Raw genomic sequence first — 20,386 nt, forward strand, 5'->3', positions numbered from 1 at the left:
AAATTATCTATGAAGGTTTTACTCATCCTCTCTGCTTTTGAAACATGTTTGTAGGCTGCTATTTTCGTTTTCAAGTCTTTGTGATTGACAAATGAGCTGAGCCACAGTTAGATAACAGAAATCATTAATACATGAAAAGACTAACACAAGTCACATGCTAAGGAGATAACTACATACAGTGCTTCAAATCCTCCTCCCACTTCCACACAAGCTTGGCACATCACTATAGCCTAAGCATCTTATTCCAGAAACACATTTATACCACGTAAACATGTATTAATTACCACTTGAAAAAATGTTCTGCTGAAGGCATCATCTATCCCGCAGAAATCCAAACACCAGCAGCACGGAGAAAGGTACAGTGCTTGTGCTATAGTCTTCCCACCTGACAAATTAATAAGTTTTTACCTCCTCAGAAGAGGAAAGAAAAGGCTAAGTACTCTCAGGAGGGGACAGCCCCACACCACAATTTCAGCGGTGACTAATAAAACAGAACACGCAGAAATCTTTACCACACACTTGGTCAGATGTAGATATTTAGTTAGGGACTGTTCTGTAATAAGTGACAGGCACTGCCAGCCTCCTTGCCTCACCACACAAGACACTAAACCCAAAATGTTAACAGCAAGAGCCATGTCTCTCTATTCAAGCTTCACTGCTCAAGAGGCACACAAATAAATCTTTCAGGCAACAATCTCAATAGCAGCTTTTCCATCACGACGTTTTGATGACTTATCTTTTTAAGACCAACTAAGCCACCAACACAAGATGGTTTTAGGCAGCTCTATTTCAGCTGCTGTGCATCACACTCTGCTACCCTGAATCCCTTCCAAAAACATCGACAGGATACTCCAGTTGAAAAAGCACACAACGTGAAGCTTAGCAAGTTATCATGCAAAATAAGTCAAAAATCTCTCCACAAAATACATATTCTGAGCCAATAGTATTTGCTCTTTTTAACTCCACCAAGAGTTAAGAAAAAATAACTGCAGACTTCACTACGCTGGTAATATTTTTTCTTATTTTGTGCATCCTAAGCAGTTCAAGTCTCTGTAGTGCTCCTGCGGGGATAGATACACATAAATCTAAGCTTAGAGGGCTGTTATCTCCATCTTGCCTCCCGACCTGTTTTTACACTACTGCACACACCGACACCGCTCCATAACCCAGCTGCACGTCTTGTTTACCCACTTCACACCACTAAACCACAACCCACACTGTCTCCATCACACGCTGCAGGGAGCGCCGAAGAAAATTTCATTTTCGCGAACCCTTCTGCAGGCAAAACGAGTATCATCCTTCCCACCGTACCCCAGCCCGAAGGAGCCCGCTGTTCTCCGGCACAGGAGCAGCGGACGAGTAGCAAAACAACTTCTAATTCCCACAAATCCCAACAGAGGGGCCACCCGGGGCATTCAGTGGGGGGAAATGATGGGGACCAAGCCGAAACACCCCCAGCTCCCTGCAAACGCTAGCCACGAGGGGTGGAGGAAGGGCAGGCAGCCCGGAGCGGGGAGGCGGCTGCTCCCAAGGACCCGTGGGCCATGGGCTGGGGGGCACGGGGGATGGAGGGCAAGGGGCCGGGAGAGATGGAGGGATGTGGGCGGGAGGGGAGCAGGACCATGGGCTGCGGGAGGTGAGGGGGAGTACCGCCATGAAGGAGGGAGGGCGGCGGGCATAGGGCTATTTACGGGGTGGCGTTGGGGGGAAGCAGGGGACTAGGGAGGGAGGGGTAGGAAACAGAGCTATGGGCTGGGGGAGGTTTGTGGGGAAAGCAGAGCCATGCGCCGGGGGAGGCTTGAGACGGGGAACACGGCTGGGGGGCGTTTGGTGCGGGGGGAGCACAGCCGTGGGAGGTTTGGGGGGCGCAGCGCCACGGGCTGGGAGAGACTGTGGGGAAACACAGGGCGATGGGCTGGGGAGGCTTTGTGGGGTGCAAGACTACGGGCTGGGGGAGGTTCTGGGGCACCCCCCCGGTGCCGGGGCCGCCGTCTCACCTTCGATGGCGATGACATGCTCGCGGATCTGGTTCTGCAGCACGGGCTCCTCCACCCGCTCCAGCAGCTCGTAGATGGAGTAGATGTTGGGGTGCACCGACTCGAAGCGCTGGATCTCGGCCCGGATGGCTGCCGAGTTCGCCAGCTGCTGCTGGTAGTTCATGGCGCGGCCGCTCCGCTCCAGCCCCTTCACGCTGAGACCCCCGGGCGGCGGCGGGGGCGAGCCCGGGCCGCCGCCGCCGCCTCACTCACCGGACACCCCCCCGCCCCGTGCCGGGCCGGCAGCGGCGCCTCGGCCTCGCAGCGCGCTGTCACTTCACGACGGCGGCGGCGGGGCGGGGCAGGGCCGCCCCCGGCCCCATGGAGGGAGGGAGGAAGGACCCGCTCCCGGTCGCGGTCCCGCTCCGGTCCGGCTCCCGGCGCCTCCTCAGCCCCTCACGGCTCGCGGTCCTGCCGCCCCCCCGCTGCGCGCACTCCCCCCAGCCAATGGCCGCCCCCCCCACGCGCGCGCGCCCCCGCGGCAGCCAATGGTCGGGCCCCGCCGCGGCCTCGCGCCCTCCCGCGCGCTCGCCCCGCGTCCTTCTCCGCTTGCCCCGCTTCACGCTGGCGCAGGCCACGCCTCCCTGGTGACGTCACCGCGCAGGCTCCGCACTGCCCGCCAGGGGCACGCTGGGAAATGTAGTCCCGGCGGGAGGCGCTGAGGGGGCGTCGGGGTCGCGCCGCTCCGAGTCCCCTCAGGGACAGCGGGCCGCCCTTCGTCCCCTCCCCGCGCCGGGGACCCGGGGCCCGCGCCCGGCAGCGCTCACCTTGCAGCGAAGGACGGAGCCCCACGCTGTGAGTCCAGCCCCCGGAGCGCTGAAAGTGGTGAAAGTAGGAGATTTATGCCCAAAGTGCGCCATTCCCGCCTGAACTGGCAGCCCCATCCCTGGCAGTGTCCAAGGCCGGGCTGGACGGGACTCGGAGCATCCTGGTCCAGCGGAAGGTGACCTGCCCATGGCAGGGCTGGAATGGGATGAGCCTAAGGTTCCTTCCATCTCAAACCATCCTATCATTCTGTGAGTTGACAGAAATATTTATCTCCTGGAGTAATGAGGCATTGTTGTCATTGCATAAACAAGGGTTATTAGCAGTATCGTTTCCAAGCCAGCTGGGCACTGTCAGGCATTGACCTCAATTAATCCATTTTTAGGATCGATATTCTATGGATTTAAGCTCCAACTCTGTGAAACGTGGAGCAAACTTTGATATAGCAAACAGCATAAGGACAACTCACTATAGGATAGCCTCAGGAAAACTGCATCCATCCATTCTACTGACATATACCACAGCAAGCAACAGAGTAATTTCAGTAATTTTACCCCCAAAGTAGGTTTATTTGGGTGCAGAGCTCTGGCCTGGCAGGGCTGAAAAGCAGCCATGCTCCTTTCTGTGTGCAGTTGTTTATTTGATGTTACCTGCAACTGCATTTTTGTGTTTTAAAAATATTTTATCATTTGGAGTAATCTGTTTCTCGAGTGTTGGCTACTTGGAATGGTGGGAATGACAGAAGAGGTAAAGGTTTTCAAAAATTTAATGCATTTGAGCATTGTGATAGGATAAGGGAAATGGTGTCAAGCTGAAAAAGGGTAGATTTAGATGTGATATTGGGAAGGAATTGTTCCCTGTGAGGGTGGTGAGGCCCTGGCACATGTTTCTCAGAGAAGCTGTGGCTGCCCCTGGATCCCTGGAAGTGTCCAAGGCCAGGCTGGACAGAGCTTGGAGCAACCTGGCATAGTGGAAGGTGTGGCTAGGGGCTGGAATGAGATGAGATTTAAGATCCCTTCTAACCCAAACCATTCTGTGATTCTTGACATCATGGTTCACACCAAAGGAAAAAGAACTATAGATGTGACAAAGCAAGCTGTGATATGAGATTGAGTTTTTGGATGCTCCTGGGATTGAAGCTTCCTCAGCACTGGTTGCTGTCTGCTGCAAGAGTTGTCTTCTGCTCATTTGAACAGTTTAGGGGGATATGGTCATAGATACCTGTGTCTTCTTCCCTCTTCCTTCTCAACAGAAATTGGTACTATTTTTATTAGTTTTCTTAGTTTTAATTTTTAATTCAAGTAGGAAATTCTTGAGTGGATAAAGAAAAAAATATAAAAGGCAGGAATAATATAGTCCCTGTTTCCACTACAGATTGCCACTCAGGATATTAATGATGCTGATAAGAATTTGTGAAACATAAGAGGATTTTTGCTTTCATTTACCTTAAACTGTTTGAATAAGCTAAATGTATGTAGAAAGCTGGATGAAATCTATAATTCTCCTCTTTTCCTCCCTCTATCCTGATCTGGAGCAGAGGCACTACCTCACATTACTTGTCTTTCAGAAAATACCAAAACAAGCAGCAGAGCCAAGAGTCAGGCAACAGCCTCTGCCGTATGTGGGGATGATTGTTTCCACTGCTGCCATATGCTTTGTGCTCCTCCTAAAATTCATGGAAATGAAAATTCATGGAAAACAACTCCCAGAGTAATCTCAGCTGTAAATGAATGCAACTACTGCACACGAATAATTGAAGCATTAAAGCCATGTGTTAATGTAAAGCCTTTTGGTAATATTTTCATCTGCAGTCCTCCTGTGAAGCCTTTGCTACCCTGAATTTTTACTACATAAGAGCTTTCATGTAAGCTTTGTGAAATCACAGCAAAGTGTAAGCTACTGTTGCAGCTTAGGTAGATTTCTCCTGTAAGAAGTCCTTAACAAAAAGTGGTCTTTTGCTGTGCTTGCAGCTGAGATTAGCCTGAAATGCTGCTAGTGGTGCACAGAGAGATGCTGGATACCTCTCCTTACTCAGACTCTGCTCTGGAGAGTCTGGCATCTGAAGTGTTTCACCAACCTTTAATGTGAACTGGCAGAGAAGGACTTGGGCACTGCTGCTGTGTGCAGGAAGGAATTTAGGTTTGTTTTTCTTTGCTCTGGGAACAGGGGTGACTTGGGCACTTCACAGCTTTTTTGGGTCTGGTTTTCTCAAAGGCAAGATGAATGCCAGGACTGGTGCTCATCTGGGGAGGTCATGAAACTTGACAATTTTACAAGTATGGAAGGGCTGGTGGGCTATAAGTAAGGCAGACAGAGCAGTCCCAGTGTAGGTTACCCTTCTGGCTCTGGTTTTCCTTTCTGAGGGTGAAAGCTTGCCAGGGGTGAAGCTTCCCACCGCTCTCCCACGCAGCTGGTTCTGTGCTTAGGTCTCTAACAAAGTTCCATCTGTGCTGGCTTCCTCCTCCTCCCCATCTGGCAGATCCACTCATTGCCCTGCCTACAGAAAGCCAGTCTGGATGGTTTCCTTCTGCCTTTGGTGCCTTATTCCTGAAGGGATCAGTAACTGGAGAGCAGCACTGAATCAACATCTCAAACAGTTCTATCTCCCATCACATGACAGGGCTTATCCACCCTGTGCTATTCCCAGTCTGTCCACCAAACCCTGTAGAAAGTGTAGGAAAGAATTCTGAGGAGCCGCAAGTGATGCACTTGGATTCAAGGCATAGAGACAATTACTATTTGCTTTTGGAACTGAGCCTGAACATGTCCACCTTAATGGAAATATGACTGTACAAAAGTTCCACATGGGTGTTACAGGCAGGGTTCACAAGCCATTAAGGTGATGTTTAAGCACAGATCTTGGAAACGGAGAACTCTTGTGGAATTTCACATAAACACTGACTGTACCTTCCCCTGATGCTTTGTTGGGATGTGGTGGAGCTTTCCTGGCTGCTGAAATGGGAATTAGGCAACACTAGCTTTTACCTATTAATCCAGTAGCTGAAATGTTGACTGGAGGGAAAAAAAGTTTAACAAGTCTTCAAGCATCCTATCCTGATCTGTGCCTGAATTTAACATAAATTAAATATCACAGACAGCTTGACGCAGGGAGTCATTTGCAGACCTAACAGGAAAGGGATTAACTGAGAAAAACTGAGAACATAAGGACTCCTGCATCATCCAGGAGAAGCTACAACAGAAAGCTTAGCTGATGGCTGTGAGCAACATTTCACCTAACTGGGACTGTTTCTGTATCTGTTCACAATCTTAAAGCCTGGCTGTTCCTGGGGATTACTGTCTGTATGAGCAGTGTTTTGTTTAATAGGCAGGGAGTGTCTGGAAAAACACAGGAGACAGAGTGTTAGAGATGCATCTTTGTGCCTACTAATACTGATACTGCTATAAAAACTGAAATCAAACCCATGTGAAAAACAGATATGGAAACATCAAGTTTTTCTGAATTATCTTCACCATACTTTTCAGTGAATATAAAAACTTAAATAGGTTAAGCTTCCTCTCATAACAAATTGGGATGAAATTCTGTTATTTTACTGGGTAAATATTTGGGTCAGTCAGTTACTATTACAGTGTGATTAGATTGCTCAAGAGGCTTTGAAACAAATGTAACTAATGAATTAACCTCATTCAGGGAGTGTGAAATCTGTTCCAGGAGAAATGCCAACTAGTTCAAACAATACTAATTACGGAGTAGCAACAGCAAGCGGCTGTCGGAGCTGTAGCTCATTCCCCAGTGCTCCTGTCATAACTGGGAAAACGCTGTTCTGTACCCACCCTGCCTGGAAAAAGGTGGGATGGCAAAAGTAACTGCTTTCCTGGAGGTGGGAGCACAGATCAAATCCCTGCTGCAAGGTCAAATTATCCTACGTAAAGGGTCTTCTAATCAGAAGTGAACTACATACCAGCACTGAGCTGCAGAACAATCAACCAGCAATAACTGTGTGTGTTCACCATATGGCAAAGGAATCTGAGAGTCACTTCTCAATTCTAGCCCCAGGGACATGGATTTCAACTAACCTGAAACTTTCTGAAATGTTAAAATGAACCATCTTTCAAACTGCCCAAGTTTTGGCTCCTTTTTGATCTAAGTTTCTCCGTAAAACCATTGACAACATTTACAGATTTGCAGAACTACTATCTTCGTTAAAGCAGAGTCATTGTTCAGATCTGGAGTTGTGCTGTGGCTTTGCTCAGGCTGATGATGGCCTGTGCTCTAGCTTTAAAGTGTTTTCAGTGAAAATAAATGGCTTCTTCGCACAAAGCAAGTTTTAGGTCCTAAGTTCTACCCAAGCTACCCAAAGCTGAGACAGCTTCATTGCAGTAGAGGCTCAAATCATATACAATTTTAAAAATTGTTCAATTGGTACTTCTGAGTCAGGACTCAGCTAACATCCTGAATTTTATAGCAGAGCAAATCCAGTGACAGCTTCATATGCCAGCTCCAAGATACTCAGCACTTTATTGAGCTCTTATCATGGCTAAATATGATTACACTCAAAGTGTCTCTAAGCTTGTTGCTGTTGTCACTTCCTTGACGGAGAATCAATATTTGATTCACCACATAATTCCATGTTAAGCTCAGGTCTCACTTCAGCTGTGGCCTGCTGACAGGGCTTGAAAAGTTATGGAATATTGTATGCTCAGTTGTTACCTTGGAACTTTCAGACACAGGCTATTGATATAATGCAGGAAAACCACAGGAGAGGTCACTCTGTATTAGTTACAACTCCTATTTTAGAACAATTACCTTAATGTTTAATAATATGTTTTCTGCATAATGCTATGACATCTAGTGATAAGGAATGAATAAACAGGATAAGAAATTTATACAGTAAAGTGAAAATGATTAGGACTGGCAAAACCCTTGCTGGTGAAGGTCCCATGTGACTTATTTTAAGAGCATGACTTGGTGCAACTGGCTAACCCAGCACCCCCTGAAATGTGGATTTTTGGTGACAGATTGCACAGTTTAAATAGCAACTGGAAGCCACTTGTCTGGTAAGAAAACAAAACATTTTCTTCTGTGTTAAGAGGAGGGTGAGCCATTCTGAGCAGTGAAGGGATGCAAAAGAGCATGAAAACAAAGCTGAGGATGGTAGTTGGGTCTGATCATAGTACTTCCCTGCATTTCAGATGAGAAATCTAGTTCTTTTTGCCCTTGACACTTGTGCACGTGAGTGCAGACATCACAAAAACAGCCAGCAATAGACTGTAGCTTCTTAGAGTCATAGAATCATTAAAGCTGGAAAAGACCTCCAAGATCATCAACTCCAACCTTTGCCTGTCAAGGTTTAAAGTTGATTATAGTTGATTAAAGCCCAGAGCACTGAGTGCTGCATCCAGACGTTCCTTGAACACCTGCAGGGATGGGGACTCCACCAGCTACCTGGGCAGCCCCTTCAATGCCTGACAACCCTTTCCATGAAGAAATTCTTCCTGATGCCCAGCCTGACCCTCCCCTGGCACAGCTTGAGGCCATTTCCTCTCCTCCTGTTCCCTGGGAGCACAGCCTGACCCCCCTGGCTGTTCCATCCTGTCAGGAGCTGTGCAGAGCCACAAGGTCCCCCTGAGCCTCCTTTGCTCCAGGCTGAGCTCCTTTCCCAGCTCCCTCAGCTGCTCCTGGGGCTCTAGACCCTTCCCCAGCTCTGTTCCCTTCCCTGGACACACTGCAGCCCCTCTGTGTCCCTCTGGCCGTGCCCAGAACTGAACACAGCCCTCGAGGGGCCTTAGCAGGGCCAGCAGAAGGAATGGGTGCTGCCCTGGTCCTGATGGCCATGGAGAACAGGCATTGTACTATAGCTGTGGAACAGGCAGCCTGTCCAGGAAGAGTGCTGTCACCAACACCAAATTCAGTGGGAAGATGCAGTGGCTGTGTAGGATTGTTCACTTCAGTGCCCCTCAGGATGGCTCCCTGCAGCAACAAGTGGAGTACAGCCCAGCTGCTTGTTACACACAGGTCTGAACTGACCAAAGGCAGTGCTTCTACTGAATGTGTTTATTTTGGTGGGTATTTGACATCAGCATCACCTGAATTTGCATTTCATTGGAACTTATAACTTCAAAATCAGTGAGATGTAGCTGGTGTAGTAACTCCAGACTTTCATCTTTTCCACATGAGGAATTCCCCCTAGGGATGACTTGCAGCCCAGCCAGCCCCTTGCCCCAGTGGACAGTATTCCTGAGCACTGTGCTGTCAGAAGGGGGTCTCCAAAGGGCTGGCATCTAGGTCACGGTCACCATAGAAACTGTGGGGATTTGCTGTGTGTCTGTGTCGGTTCTTTGAGCTGCTTAACAGCTCGCTGATAACAACTCACACTTACCCAGCTCAAGGAGTGAGGCCGAGACAGGGCTGCGCTGCAGTGCGGGCTGTGCACAGATCCCAGGAAGAATTCCCTGGAAAGGCTCTCATACTCACTGCTTGTATGCATCACCTTGTATGCCCCCTTCCCGTAGCTGCAGCTTCCTCATCAAAATGTAATAAAACCCCATGGGCTCTTTGTCTGGAGACAAGGAAGGGCTCCTGGCACATTTCCACCATCCCATTTTGCTTATGGTTTGACCAGGTTTGTCTGACCTAGTTCTGTTCATAAACTGGGCTTAATGGTGGAGTCCTGGAAACGTTCCCAGCTGCTAAAGCCTGGCTATTCCCTCTGCAGTAATTAATTGCAGTTCAAAAGCCCTTCACCAGCTATGTATCATAACATTAACATAAAAAAACATGTTCTCTGGGATTCTAAGCTTTGAACAATCTTCTTATGGTGCCCAGACTTATATTCCATAGCGCCAGAGCACCATGGGACCCTGCTCATCAATTGCTTGCTTCTAAGTACAGACTGAACTGGAAAATCTCTTTCCTGTGTACCCATTGCAGACCCGTTATCACAGTATAAAATGAAGCTTGGGATTGTTTTTATTAAGCTGGGTGTGATTTTTCATTCCACTGTAACTTTCCATCCACTTGCAAAAAAAAGGAATTTGAGAACAAGTATAATGAATTGTAACTTGATGCCCAATAATAATTTCAACATCATGAGGCTCCTGGAGAGTGTTCAGCAAATTAGAGGCAGGGAGAATTGTTAGCACTAAATGCCAGACAAAGAGAAAACTTTTGGTTGAACTAAGGGTAGCTAAATTACACATCTTCTGCACAGAGAGCAGGAGACTGCTGTAAACCTATTGATGTCACTGCTTTATTTAAAAAAAAAAAAGTTTTATAAATATTCATGTGCTTATCTATTGACTGAACTGTAGAGGAACCTCGTTTTGGCATTGCGGTTCCTGTGATGGTTCCTTTGGGATTTCCTGGACCTGAACTGTGTCAGCTGCACTTGCTTCCAGCTCACTGAGAAATGTGGAGCTAAGGCCATGAGCTGGTGCAGAGCTCTGCCTGGGAGCTGCTGGATATGTGCCCTGGTCAGTGGGGAAGGGTTTTCTGAAATGCTGCACTTCAGGGAGGGTAGGTTTCTCCTGCTCAAGGTGCTCAAACTGAGTTGTACATTTAATACCACTGAAGACCAATTCAATCCTCACAATTTCCAGCAAAGGTCAAAAATCCTGTGTAAGGAGCTCTTCTTCCCATGGATGGAAGTGACTGGAAGTTACAGGGAATCCTCCCCTGCATAATTTATATCCCCTTCTTCAAAACATCATATAATTTCTTTTATATCCAGTTCTAGCCCCTCAGCAGCATTCTTGAGGCTCATTAGCTTGTGTGCAACCACTGAAGCAAGCTGGAGGATGAGATTTTAAAGCCTTCTGTTACCAAAGATTAATACAGATTTTTTTCCCCCAAAATAATCAGCTGCAGACTGGTGCCAGGACTCAGATGTTTGGGCTCAGATGTGTTTTGTCTGATGGAAAAACATTTCCTCTGCTTTGTAGAGGCTGCTTACATCCCTTCTGCTGCCCTTGAGTTATTTGTTATAGCTTTCCTGACACCTGGAGCGGGACAAGGCAGTCCCTTGGCCCACATCTGAAAGTGGACAGTGTTAAAAAGAGAGGTCAAGTGTGCTTCAGTAGCTCTCAAAAGAGGCCTTGGGTATTTTAAGCACAACACTTCATTTAAAGTCAAAAGACTGAGTTGCAACACTTCAAAGAAAGTGAAGTTCTTACTTTTAGGACAGCTCCAGTGTCCCTGAAAGTGTTCCTGAGACAGCCAGAAGCACCTCGGATCTGCAGTGCGGAATGCTTTGCTTTCAAAGCCTGCGAAGCTGAAACGCCTCAAAGCTTAGCCTCAGCTTTGTCTACAGTTTCAACTTGTGTCACTACTTTGAAATGCAAGATAAAATGTAGACTTAGGTCTCCTTGAACTCAACGACTTGAGGAAAGTACAGGCATGATGGAGCTGCATTTTGCAGGCAGGGAGCTAGGATGGAGGCATGTCCCTGCCCTTTGGCCTCGGTTCAATACAGGATGGAAGAGCCTGCTATTGACCCAGATCTCAAGGGTCAAAAAGCAGGGGAGTCTGGCACTAGTTTTCCGAAGCCTAGGCTAGATGAAGTAAGATGAAAGTATGGCATGGATTCTTACTCGCTCCTGTTCAACCACCTGAGGTGTCACAAGTGTGACTGCCTCGTTATCCTTGGGCCCTCAGCTGAATTTTGATGACCTGTGTGGGAAGTGTTTAAAGCTACCACTGCAGACTACTCACTGCTCCAGACAAGGCTGCAGAGTCTTGGTTGCACCAGAAACGTTTAAAGTCAAATCAACCATCATAAAGTTTAATAAAGCCAGGGAAAAACATTCTGCTGTGGTGTCCAGTAGCAGCACTGCAGGTGTACTGTCTTGAGAACTATAAATGTTTATTTGTGTTTTATCTCTTCGCTACTTGATTTAAAAAAGGTGTAGCAGACTTTTAAATATTCCCTGAAGAATTTTGGGGGTTCTGTAGTGTTAAGATATATGCAACCTGGGGCAGAGTACTCTGAAAGCTGAGATAAACTATTGCAGCAGTGGTTCTGTGTCTTAGCACGGAAAACAGGATAGAAATATCATTCCTTGTACAGCTGACAAACACATGTGCACATCTGCTGGAACTATGCATGCCAAATAGACCTGGAATTGCTGTTGCCTTACAGAACATGAAATCTGGATGGTGAATAGTTATCTAACATTAAATATTTGGCAGAAGTCTCAAACACTAATTTCATCATTATGCTTTGTTCTTTAAGGGAAACAGGTTTAATTGGAAGCTAGTACTTTTGTTTGAAGTATCATACTCTAGAAGATATAAATATTACTGGGTTTTAGGAATGGTATAAATCCTGTGGGTGCAGGCCATGGACAGCTGCAATTAACAGAGGTAAAATCTCAAGCAAAAGGGCTCCAGGATGCTGCTTATCAGTGCCAAGCTAAATTGCACATATCAAGAGCTTTCCTTCATGGCTCTCACTTGTGAGTTCAGTTAAGAACCTACTGCAAGGATGTACCAGTCCTGCCTGTAAATTTAGTTATCTGATGCCATTCTGAATAACTTACATGGATGGAAATCATTGCTTTCATGGCCCAAGATGCCCCCTTTGGGGGACAGGGGTCAAAGTTCTACCTGGGCTGGGTGCATGTGAGGATCAGTGACCTCACTAGGTTACAATTACACTGAGTCCTGCATTCTCAGAGTAAACTGGCTGTTCCAAGCAGAGTGAAGGATCTAATGTTTTCTCTAGAGCTGTGTTTGGGGTCCCTTGGATGACACAGTATTGGTGACAGCCTGTTCTTTTTTGGGTTCTTCTGAAGCAGAAAGCATCATGTGCATCTGCATCTTAAATCTTGTGAAAACAATGCCAAGAGGAAGTGAGCCTTTAAGCAAAAATGGGGAAACAACTGGGAAGGACTGAATAAATGAAGTAACTCCATAACCAAAACAGCATTACAGCATTGCAAAGAAATACAGGGAAGTGAAGAGTCACTTCCCAGAAAAATTTCCCTCTGTAATAGTCAATTCATTTGCTATGGAAAGAGTGAGTATTCTTAGAGTGACTTGGAGCTTTCCCTACTGTGGTAACCAAAACTAACAGGTAGTAAAGTTGTTGGTTCCTCTAAACAAACTGCATAGAAACCTTTCAAAGGGATTTTAGATGTTTCTGGGAAGTGTTCAGAGCAAAACAGACAGAAAAGCTATTCCATAAATTGGTCAGTTTGGGGCTTGTAAGGACAAAGCATGGCACACATGAACTTGCAGCATTCCAATGGTTATGATCCTGCACTGCACACCTCATGGATCAACCTGGCACACGAATGCACTGGGAAAGGAGTCTGGCCTGTTGTGGCCACTGGCACAAAGCACTGGGCAAGCATTTGCTTTTGGAAGATGAGTTGCCTTCTTTTGCTGGACAGCTGGGTAACACCAGGGTTTTTTCTGTGTAAAAAGGGCAAACACTGTAAAGTGTTTCAAAATGTAAGGAGAGCCAATTCCAGATGTCTGTTGGATAGAAGTGCATCTGTCTTGTTGCTGAATTATGCTGAACCTGCTAAAAGTGCTCTAAGCTTCCCTCAGCTATCCCCAAGTACCTGAGTAACAGTGAGTGGAACAGGGCAGTGCTACAAAGAAAATCATCCCAGCAATGGGCAGAGTGTGCTCTGCATGGAATTTAACATAAATGAAGGTGCCAAAGAAGTACAAGGCGGGGAATAATTCACAATGCATGTGGTTGAACAGGACTTTTTGCCTCAATGAGCTTAATTCTCCAAGAAGAAGTCATTTGGCAACTGAGGTTAACAGAGTTATTGTGTGAGTTTGTGACTGACGCTGGCATAAAGTCATGGTCCACTTTCAGTCCTGTTTTTATCCATGATGCAATAAGCTGTAACAGAATTATGAGTTTGTCACAGATCTCAGGCTTTATTAATCATCGGAAAAATTAAAATAACTTGGCATAATGGATATGATGGAAGAGCAGCTTTTGTGTCCTGCCAGCCTCTTTCCATCATTTTAACCTGCTGTTTGAAGTAAGAAGACTGGAATTCTTCGTGGCAGTGGATATGACCAGTCCCAGTGTCTATCATCAGGCTGCCTTCTGAAGAGTCCTGGGGGTGATATTCACCATTTGTCTGCTCAGAATAAACCATAAAAATGTGTTAAAAGTTGACTGGGTCAGGTCTAACCAAGCTAATGATGAACTCTTACAAGCAAATCGTTTTCTCTGTGAATTAGACTTTAGACTTCAACTCTCTCAGATGAAAGAAAGAAAACATCCCAGTACTTTACATGAGCTCTTGCCCTGGGACAAATAGTTTCTCATCTCATGTAAACTGCTTGCAGGTAGCTGGTATACAATATCCTGGCAAAGATAAAAAAGGGAAATAAAATAACTGGAGAGGCTGTTTGAGAGTTTCACATTCTTGGGTGTTTTTTTACAGGTAGATTTTCTTGGAAGAAAGTCTGTTGGGAGGGCACAATTTTAAGCCTGAAAGCAATCAATTTGGAGACTGCTCAAACTTAGCCAGAGAAAGTTTTCTTTAAACACACCTAAATTTAGTCAGTGAATATTCTTGTTGGTTTTAACTGGGTGTCACATTTCATCTGCTTAGCACTGGCAGCCCCACTGCTGCAGCCCAGTTGCACATTTTCTGCAAAGCAACTGAAGAAACCCCAATTTTTTGTTAAAAATTACAAGGTGCTGTTGGTTCATGTGGGCACTAGGCTGAGGAAATATGAACCTACACTATTCATGATCAATCTGTCCATGTGGTCACCTCCTGTGTTTATCTGCTTTTCATTTTCACATGTAATGGGCTCTCTTCAGACAATTTAGCATTCTGAAATGAGCTGTTGGGTAGTTCTGTGGAAACATGAGTTCTGTGACAACCAAACACAAAAAGGGAATTGAACAGAATATTGTGCTACTTTTCATAAGTCAGTAGTCCATGTGCATTTGAATATTGCATGTCTGTCTAATGGCAGGAATGGAAAGAGCTCAGAAGGATAAGCAAAGCTGGAGACCTTCTTCTATTTTTGTTGTTGTTTCAAGTGGAGATTTCTTAGCTAAGTTACTAATACCAAAAACTGTATCTAACCTGAAGCTGGTTGTGCCTGGGGCTGTCATGGTGTGAGGCTTTCTATGTCCTTAGCTAGACAACTTCTTTTGACCATTCCAAACTAGGCTGGCAGACTGAACTTACCTTTTCTGTGATCTGGCCAGGTGGCTTGTGCTGCAGTGAAATACTGCTGAGCACTTCTAAGGGTTATAATACAATGACAGTATCTCAGTCATAGTGTTAAGCTGGGTGCTGATTGACTTGGGTTGGTCAAGTGAAGGGACAGCCAAGCCTGTTTAAAACTTCACAACCCACAGCTTGCCATCACTAATTAGGAGGATGTATTAATTTGCTGGAAACAGAACTCTAAGCACGTCCAAAGAGAAAAGCATGCGCTATATAAAAAATACCCACTTAGACTCCAGCACTCTGCTAAACTAATTCTGTCTGATGAAGCATACAGTGACATTTGACTGACCTTGTCAGCTAGGGGGGTGAATGGATAAAAGAAATGAGCTTTCAGTCTCTGGCTGAACATATTTTATATGCTGGGTAGGAGGTCAGTATGACTCATCCTTTCCGTTTGCTGGATGGCCTGGGATTTGCAGAGAAAAATCTGTGCTTCTGTCGAATTCTTCCAGAGATGTTAATGCTTCGTGGTACTTGAATCCTCCTCAGGTGCCTTTTCCAAACTCATACCTGGGTTCTGTAAAGCTGCCACCCCTTTCCAGGGCTCCCTAAATGTGATTTAGTGTCAGTGTTGGAGCCAGGATTCCCCCATGCCACAAAGCCAGGAGCTGACTGCATTCTCTAACATACCATGGGCAACTGCAGCTCCAGAAGGCTCCGGCCTGGATCCTGCCATCCAGGTCCTGGAGCTGCTTCTAGAAAGTTCCCTAACTTGCTCCTGATCTAAGTAACACTGCTCTGAATATGGAAAATGCTGTGTGGTTTTTGTGCTGAACCAAACCCTACACATCGTTTAACAAGACTGCCTGGCCTGAAGAAGGCTGCGGGCTCAGCACAGGTCTGGTGCTGCCTGGGTAACAGCAAGCTCTGGAAGAAGCAGTACTCAGCTCTTCCTGCCTCACTGAGAGGTGCCTCAGCTTAATAACCTCCTTCTAAAAACAGGTCCCTGAGGAAACAGTGCACTGTACATGAAGCTCTCCACAGGAGTTTAATTAGGTGCTGTCCTTTGAGAAACACACTGTTTTTTTTCTCAAGACTTTTAGAACCGGGCCTCTGGTTCCTAATTATCTTGTTCTTTTGACTGGGAGAGCTAAATAATTATGATCCAGACAGGGTGAATAAATGCAGTGATGTTCTTAAAGGCAATCAGCCACCCATTGCTCTGACAAAAGGTGTGATAATGTAATAACCGAGCCCTGCAGGAGAGAAATGGGAATATAAAACGCAAAATGTTTGCACAAGTTTGCCTGGGAATTAATCAAGTCAGCTCTACCTTGCAAGTTGATATAGGTCCTCCATGTTCCAGCTGAAGCTGTAAGTGATCTCTAAATGAGCATGACATCAAGTGAGCAGAAACCTAATCAGTAATTGATAGATACAGTTGCATGTTCCTGTCACCGCACTGTCTCGGATACGCAGCCTGGATTGAGCCTCTGAGCCCTTAGTAGCTTTAACTGCACTCCAGTGGTGTTAGAGGCCTCATTATTCTCACAGCTATGAAAGCTGAACCCCCAAAGTGAGAAAGAGGGCAGTAATAAAGTACAATTTATCCAGCACCTTGGCCATTATCAGTTCGCACAGAACTGCTAAATGCAAAAAAAAGGAGACAGAGGGTTTACCGTATGCAAAGGGATAATCTTTGCCTTTTTTCTTTTCTTTGTCCCAGCTGTCTAGACAGCTAGACAAATGCCAGGTTCATTTTTCAAGACCCTGACTGCAAGATATTTTAACATTTCATCCTTTATCTTGAGTGCAATCTGCCCAGATTGTCTGGTAGTTATTGATCGTATAGCAAACAGACTTGGAGGTTTTTCAACACCTTGAAAAAAGTAAAAAGTGATGATAGTGAGTTTGGTGTGTTTCAAAGTTGATGAACGAAATACAAAGGTGGCTGAGGTTGTGAAAATAGTATTGGAGCAATGAAACACTTGAACAGATTAGTGTGAGTGGCAGCTGTAAACCCAGATCTCCTTGTACTGATAGATGTGCTCTTGGATTTGGAAGCAAAACAGAGGGAGAGTTCAGAAAAATTGTAAGACTGAGGTTTACTCAGTATTCTTACTACACTGGAAAAGAGAGTATGGAGAAATGGGAATACCCTCATAGCTGTGTAGCTCTCTTTATCACCCTTCTCCCCCCCCGCAATTCTGCTGTCGATGTCAATCTTCACCAATCTGGTGCATGAAGAAGTGTTTTTTAGGTGTGAGAGCAAACACCAGACTTCCCCAATATGTTTCTCTGTGCCGTGTGTCTGTTGCAGTCTTGCTCAGGGCTTAGTTTCTGCTTCTGACAGACTCCACCAAGCCCTGACTGGAGTGGTAGTATTTGAAATTCTAAAGGTGGCTGCTGGGGAAAGCCCTTCCAGGACAAAAACCCAGTGTAATTCACACTGTACAGCTTGAAAAGTGTTGTATTTGGACTGAGCACTGGCATTTGGCACAAAATGATGGAGCAGGAGGCAATGGCACTGCAGACATATGATGGATAACAAGCTTGTGGCTCTGAGCAGTTGCTCACATCAGACCTATGGAAATTCATAGTGTGTGATTTAACACTTGCTATGAAGCAGAATCTCAAAAAGCTGTTCACAAAGAGGGAAGGAAAGCTGATAATGGTCTGTAATGATGGCTCTGGAGAACTTGCTGCCCAACCCTTCATAAGATGCCATCTGCCACACTGAGGGAGCACAATGGAGCTGCATCTTGATCCCTAATGTGGGGCATGGCCTGCAGGGCAGCAGACAGAAACCTGGGTATGACATTCCTTTGATGTAGCTGGGATTGTTATCCCCACTGAGTCCACAAAGCAAAATTTAAATGTGCTCTGTCAGGGGTTTGTTGTGCCCAGCCTTGGGGTTTCACAGCTGAAAATGCTTCGTGGCCTGCTGCAGATGCAGGAAAGGTTATAGACTCATTGGAGAATGGTTTGGGTGGGAAGACCTTAAAGATCATCTTGTTCCAACCCCCTGCCATGGGCAGAGATGCTCCCATGAGTCCAAGACTATTCTGTGCCTGTGTCCTTTGCAGAATTCACAAGGAAAACTTAGGCAGGTGGCATTGCTGCATCTGAAACGTTAAAATTTCTGATGGCACCAGAAGATTGTCCCCTTGCATGGATCATCGAGGTAGGGATGCAGTAAAGCACAAACTGCTACACATTTAGTAGCAGAAAGGTCAGGCTCGGACAAACAGCTCCCAGGTTTGGTATGAGAGAGAGAGAGCACCAGTTACAGTTTGCTAAAGCATCAAATTGGAAGACAGAATGGGATACTGGGTGCTAGAAAAAATTATCTGATGGGCTTTCGTGCTATACTTGAAATTTGTGTTCATTTTTCAAGCAAAACTGCTCCACTGTCCTTATACAAGAAGAAAACCTTTTTCTTCAGCCTCTGACCCTATTCCTTGCTTCCATTCTCTTCCAAGTTTGCATTTTAGCTTGAGTTTTGAGTGCTGTTGTGTTCCCTGGAAGAAGTGACTCGTAGTGCAGCTGTATTTTTTCATCAGGAGAGACTTTTTTGGTTGGGAGGACCCCAGAAATTCTAAATAATCAGTGCATTGAGAATATCCCAAGTAGAAGTCTGTCCTAGCTTCAATGGGAGCCAGGAATTTATTCCTGTAAATAAAGGAATGTTTTTTCCTGGGAGTCAGGAAACAATGTTATCTTCTGTAAAGATACTGGAGAGGTGTGAGCAGAGAGTCTGATCTACTGTATGGGAATGCTGTGGTGGTGGTCAGTGTAGCTTAAATCTGGCTGCCAGGTCTGTCCTAACCAGAACTAGTTTCTTTCCCTTTTAAGACAGATTAGCAAGTAAAACTACTCAGGGTATATTCAAACACTCTAAACTTTCTGAGAAATTATCATATTTCAAGAGCACATCTGTTATCCACATTGATGAGCCTGTCTTTCCAACTGCAGTTGCCTTTTTATTCTGGATGTTGGCAATACCCATTTCTAACAAACTTTGTTGGGAATTGACCTGCCAGCTTCAGTCTAGCTGTGCACCAGAGCAGCAATTCTCAGACATCAGTTATGTAGCCACAACTTCACTTAGACACTTTTAAACACAGTAGGAAGACACCTTCTGAATGAAATGGACTGAGTCTTGGTGGACTGAGGAATTGAAGCACAAAACTGTGTCTTTTTAGTCCATTTTCCTCTGAAATCCTGAGTGCTGTCTTTTTAATTGTCTGGGAATCAGTGACTCCTCTGTGAATGGGACCATCACAGCTGACAGCCCTGCCTGTGAAAGCTCTTCCCTGCTCTTCAGATACTTCTAAGTCATTTCCCACAACCATACGGTTGTCATGAGGATTTAACTCTATTCTCAGAGGGGCTTTCACTTCCATGAGCAGCTGAGAAGCTGCCATGTGCTTTCCCAGCAAATACAACCGACAGGGATTTGTAACATCATCAGAAAAGATGCAAGCTCCTTTCTGAGAAATCCAGTGACTAAAAGGAAAGATGATGAGGAAGAAGAAAGCTGAAATGAGCGCCTGGCACAACGAGGGAGATTCTTGTCTGTGACAAATTATGGAAACCACCAAATAATTTTGGTAATGATGGTCCAAATATAGGAAGTGAAGTGCATCACAGTTCCCTGAGTCCATTGCTGCTTAGTTTCTTATGGCTGCATCTCATTTTCAAAAGGCAGTACCATGACACTGCTCTGGGCTCTGTAGCTATCCTAGCAGAGGCTTGAGGCTGTGATAAGTCAGTTAATATTTTTATCTCATCAGGCATATGTTTGTTATGAGACCCTCACACTGGGAGAGCCCTTCTTCCGTATTTGCATTATCCCACCTTGACTGATGAGTTTAGAGCTGATGTGGGGAAGAGAAGTGCCATTATGCCAAAGCTCAGTTAATTCTATAAGTTGACTCAGACAGTGTTTTCATTTAGTCTTTCACACCAACTCCCCTTAATATTCATCTCTGCGTGCAGGTTTTCAGGTCAGGCTCAAACTGTCAGTGTTATGTGCTGCATGTACATGAAAGGAATATTCTCAGAGTGGTAGCTGTGGTAGCAGCAGGAGGTTTCTAAGAATACATTTCATAGTAGGTGTGTTGTACCTTCAATGTCTTCTCAGAGCTCTGTAAATAGGGGACTGAAGTGTTACCAGCAGCTACTCCCCCCAAGCTGGTATTGGGTAGGGAAAAGCAACACTAGTTTGTTTCTGTATGATAAGATTTACTCACTGCTTGAGCTTCACAAACTTCTGAGCATGACATTTTGCAGCTAGATTCAAGCACATAAAGCAAAATAATATAAATATGTTGTTGAAATTTGAATGAAAGAATAAGCAAACCAGACTGGAAAAGGAATTCTCTCAAAGGCACAAGGCGTTTTGTGCTGATTCCATTAAGGATTTTATGAGTTTAGCTGTGGCTAAGCATAATGCTTTTACA

The 20,386-nt window shown here is 45.6% G+C and overlaps 1 protein-coding gene and 1 long non-coding RNA gene across 3 annotated transcripts in view; one reads left to right on the top strand and one right to left on the bottom strand.

Annotated features, from left to right (window-relative positions):
- AGAP1 (ArfGAP with GTPase domain, ankyrin repeat and PH domain 1) overlaps window positions 1-2,454 on the bottom strand; it is a 305,386-nt gene extending 302,932 nt beyond the window's left edge. The window contains exon 1 of one of the 2 annotated variants that reach the window (XM_085065825.1): window positions 1,998-2,454. In XM_085065825.1, coding sequence (XP_084921951.1) covers window positions 1,998-2,160 — 163 coding nt within the window. In that variant the 5' untranslated portion in view covers window positions 2,161-2,454. The remainder of the gene's footprint in view (window positions 1-1,997) is intronic. The other variant, XM_085065826.1, reaches the window with a different exon arrangement.
- Window positions 2,455-2,653: 199 nt separating this feature from the next.
- Window positions 2,654-20,386, top strand: part of LOC146434335 (uncharacterized) — a 30,181-nt gene continuing 12,448 nt past the window's right edge. Inside the window, exon 1 of the long non-coding RNA XR_014853352.1 lies at window positions 2,654-2,831. This is a non-coding gene — a long non-coding RNA (uncharacterized LOC146434335). The remainder of the gene's footprint in view (window positions 2,832-20,386) is intronic.

The sequence above is a fragment of the Lichenostomus cassidix genome, chromosome 7 (genome assembly GCF_008360975.1).
Source record: "Lichenostomus cassidix isolate B80296 chromosome 7, HeHo_3.0, whole genome shotgun sequence".
Taxonomy (NCBI): Eukaryota; Metazoa; Chordata; class Aves; order Passeriformes; family Meliphagidae; genus Lichenostomus; species Lichenostomus cassidix.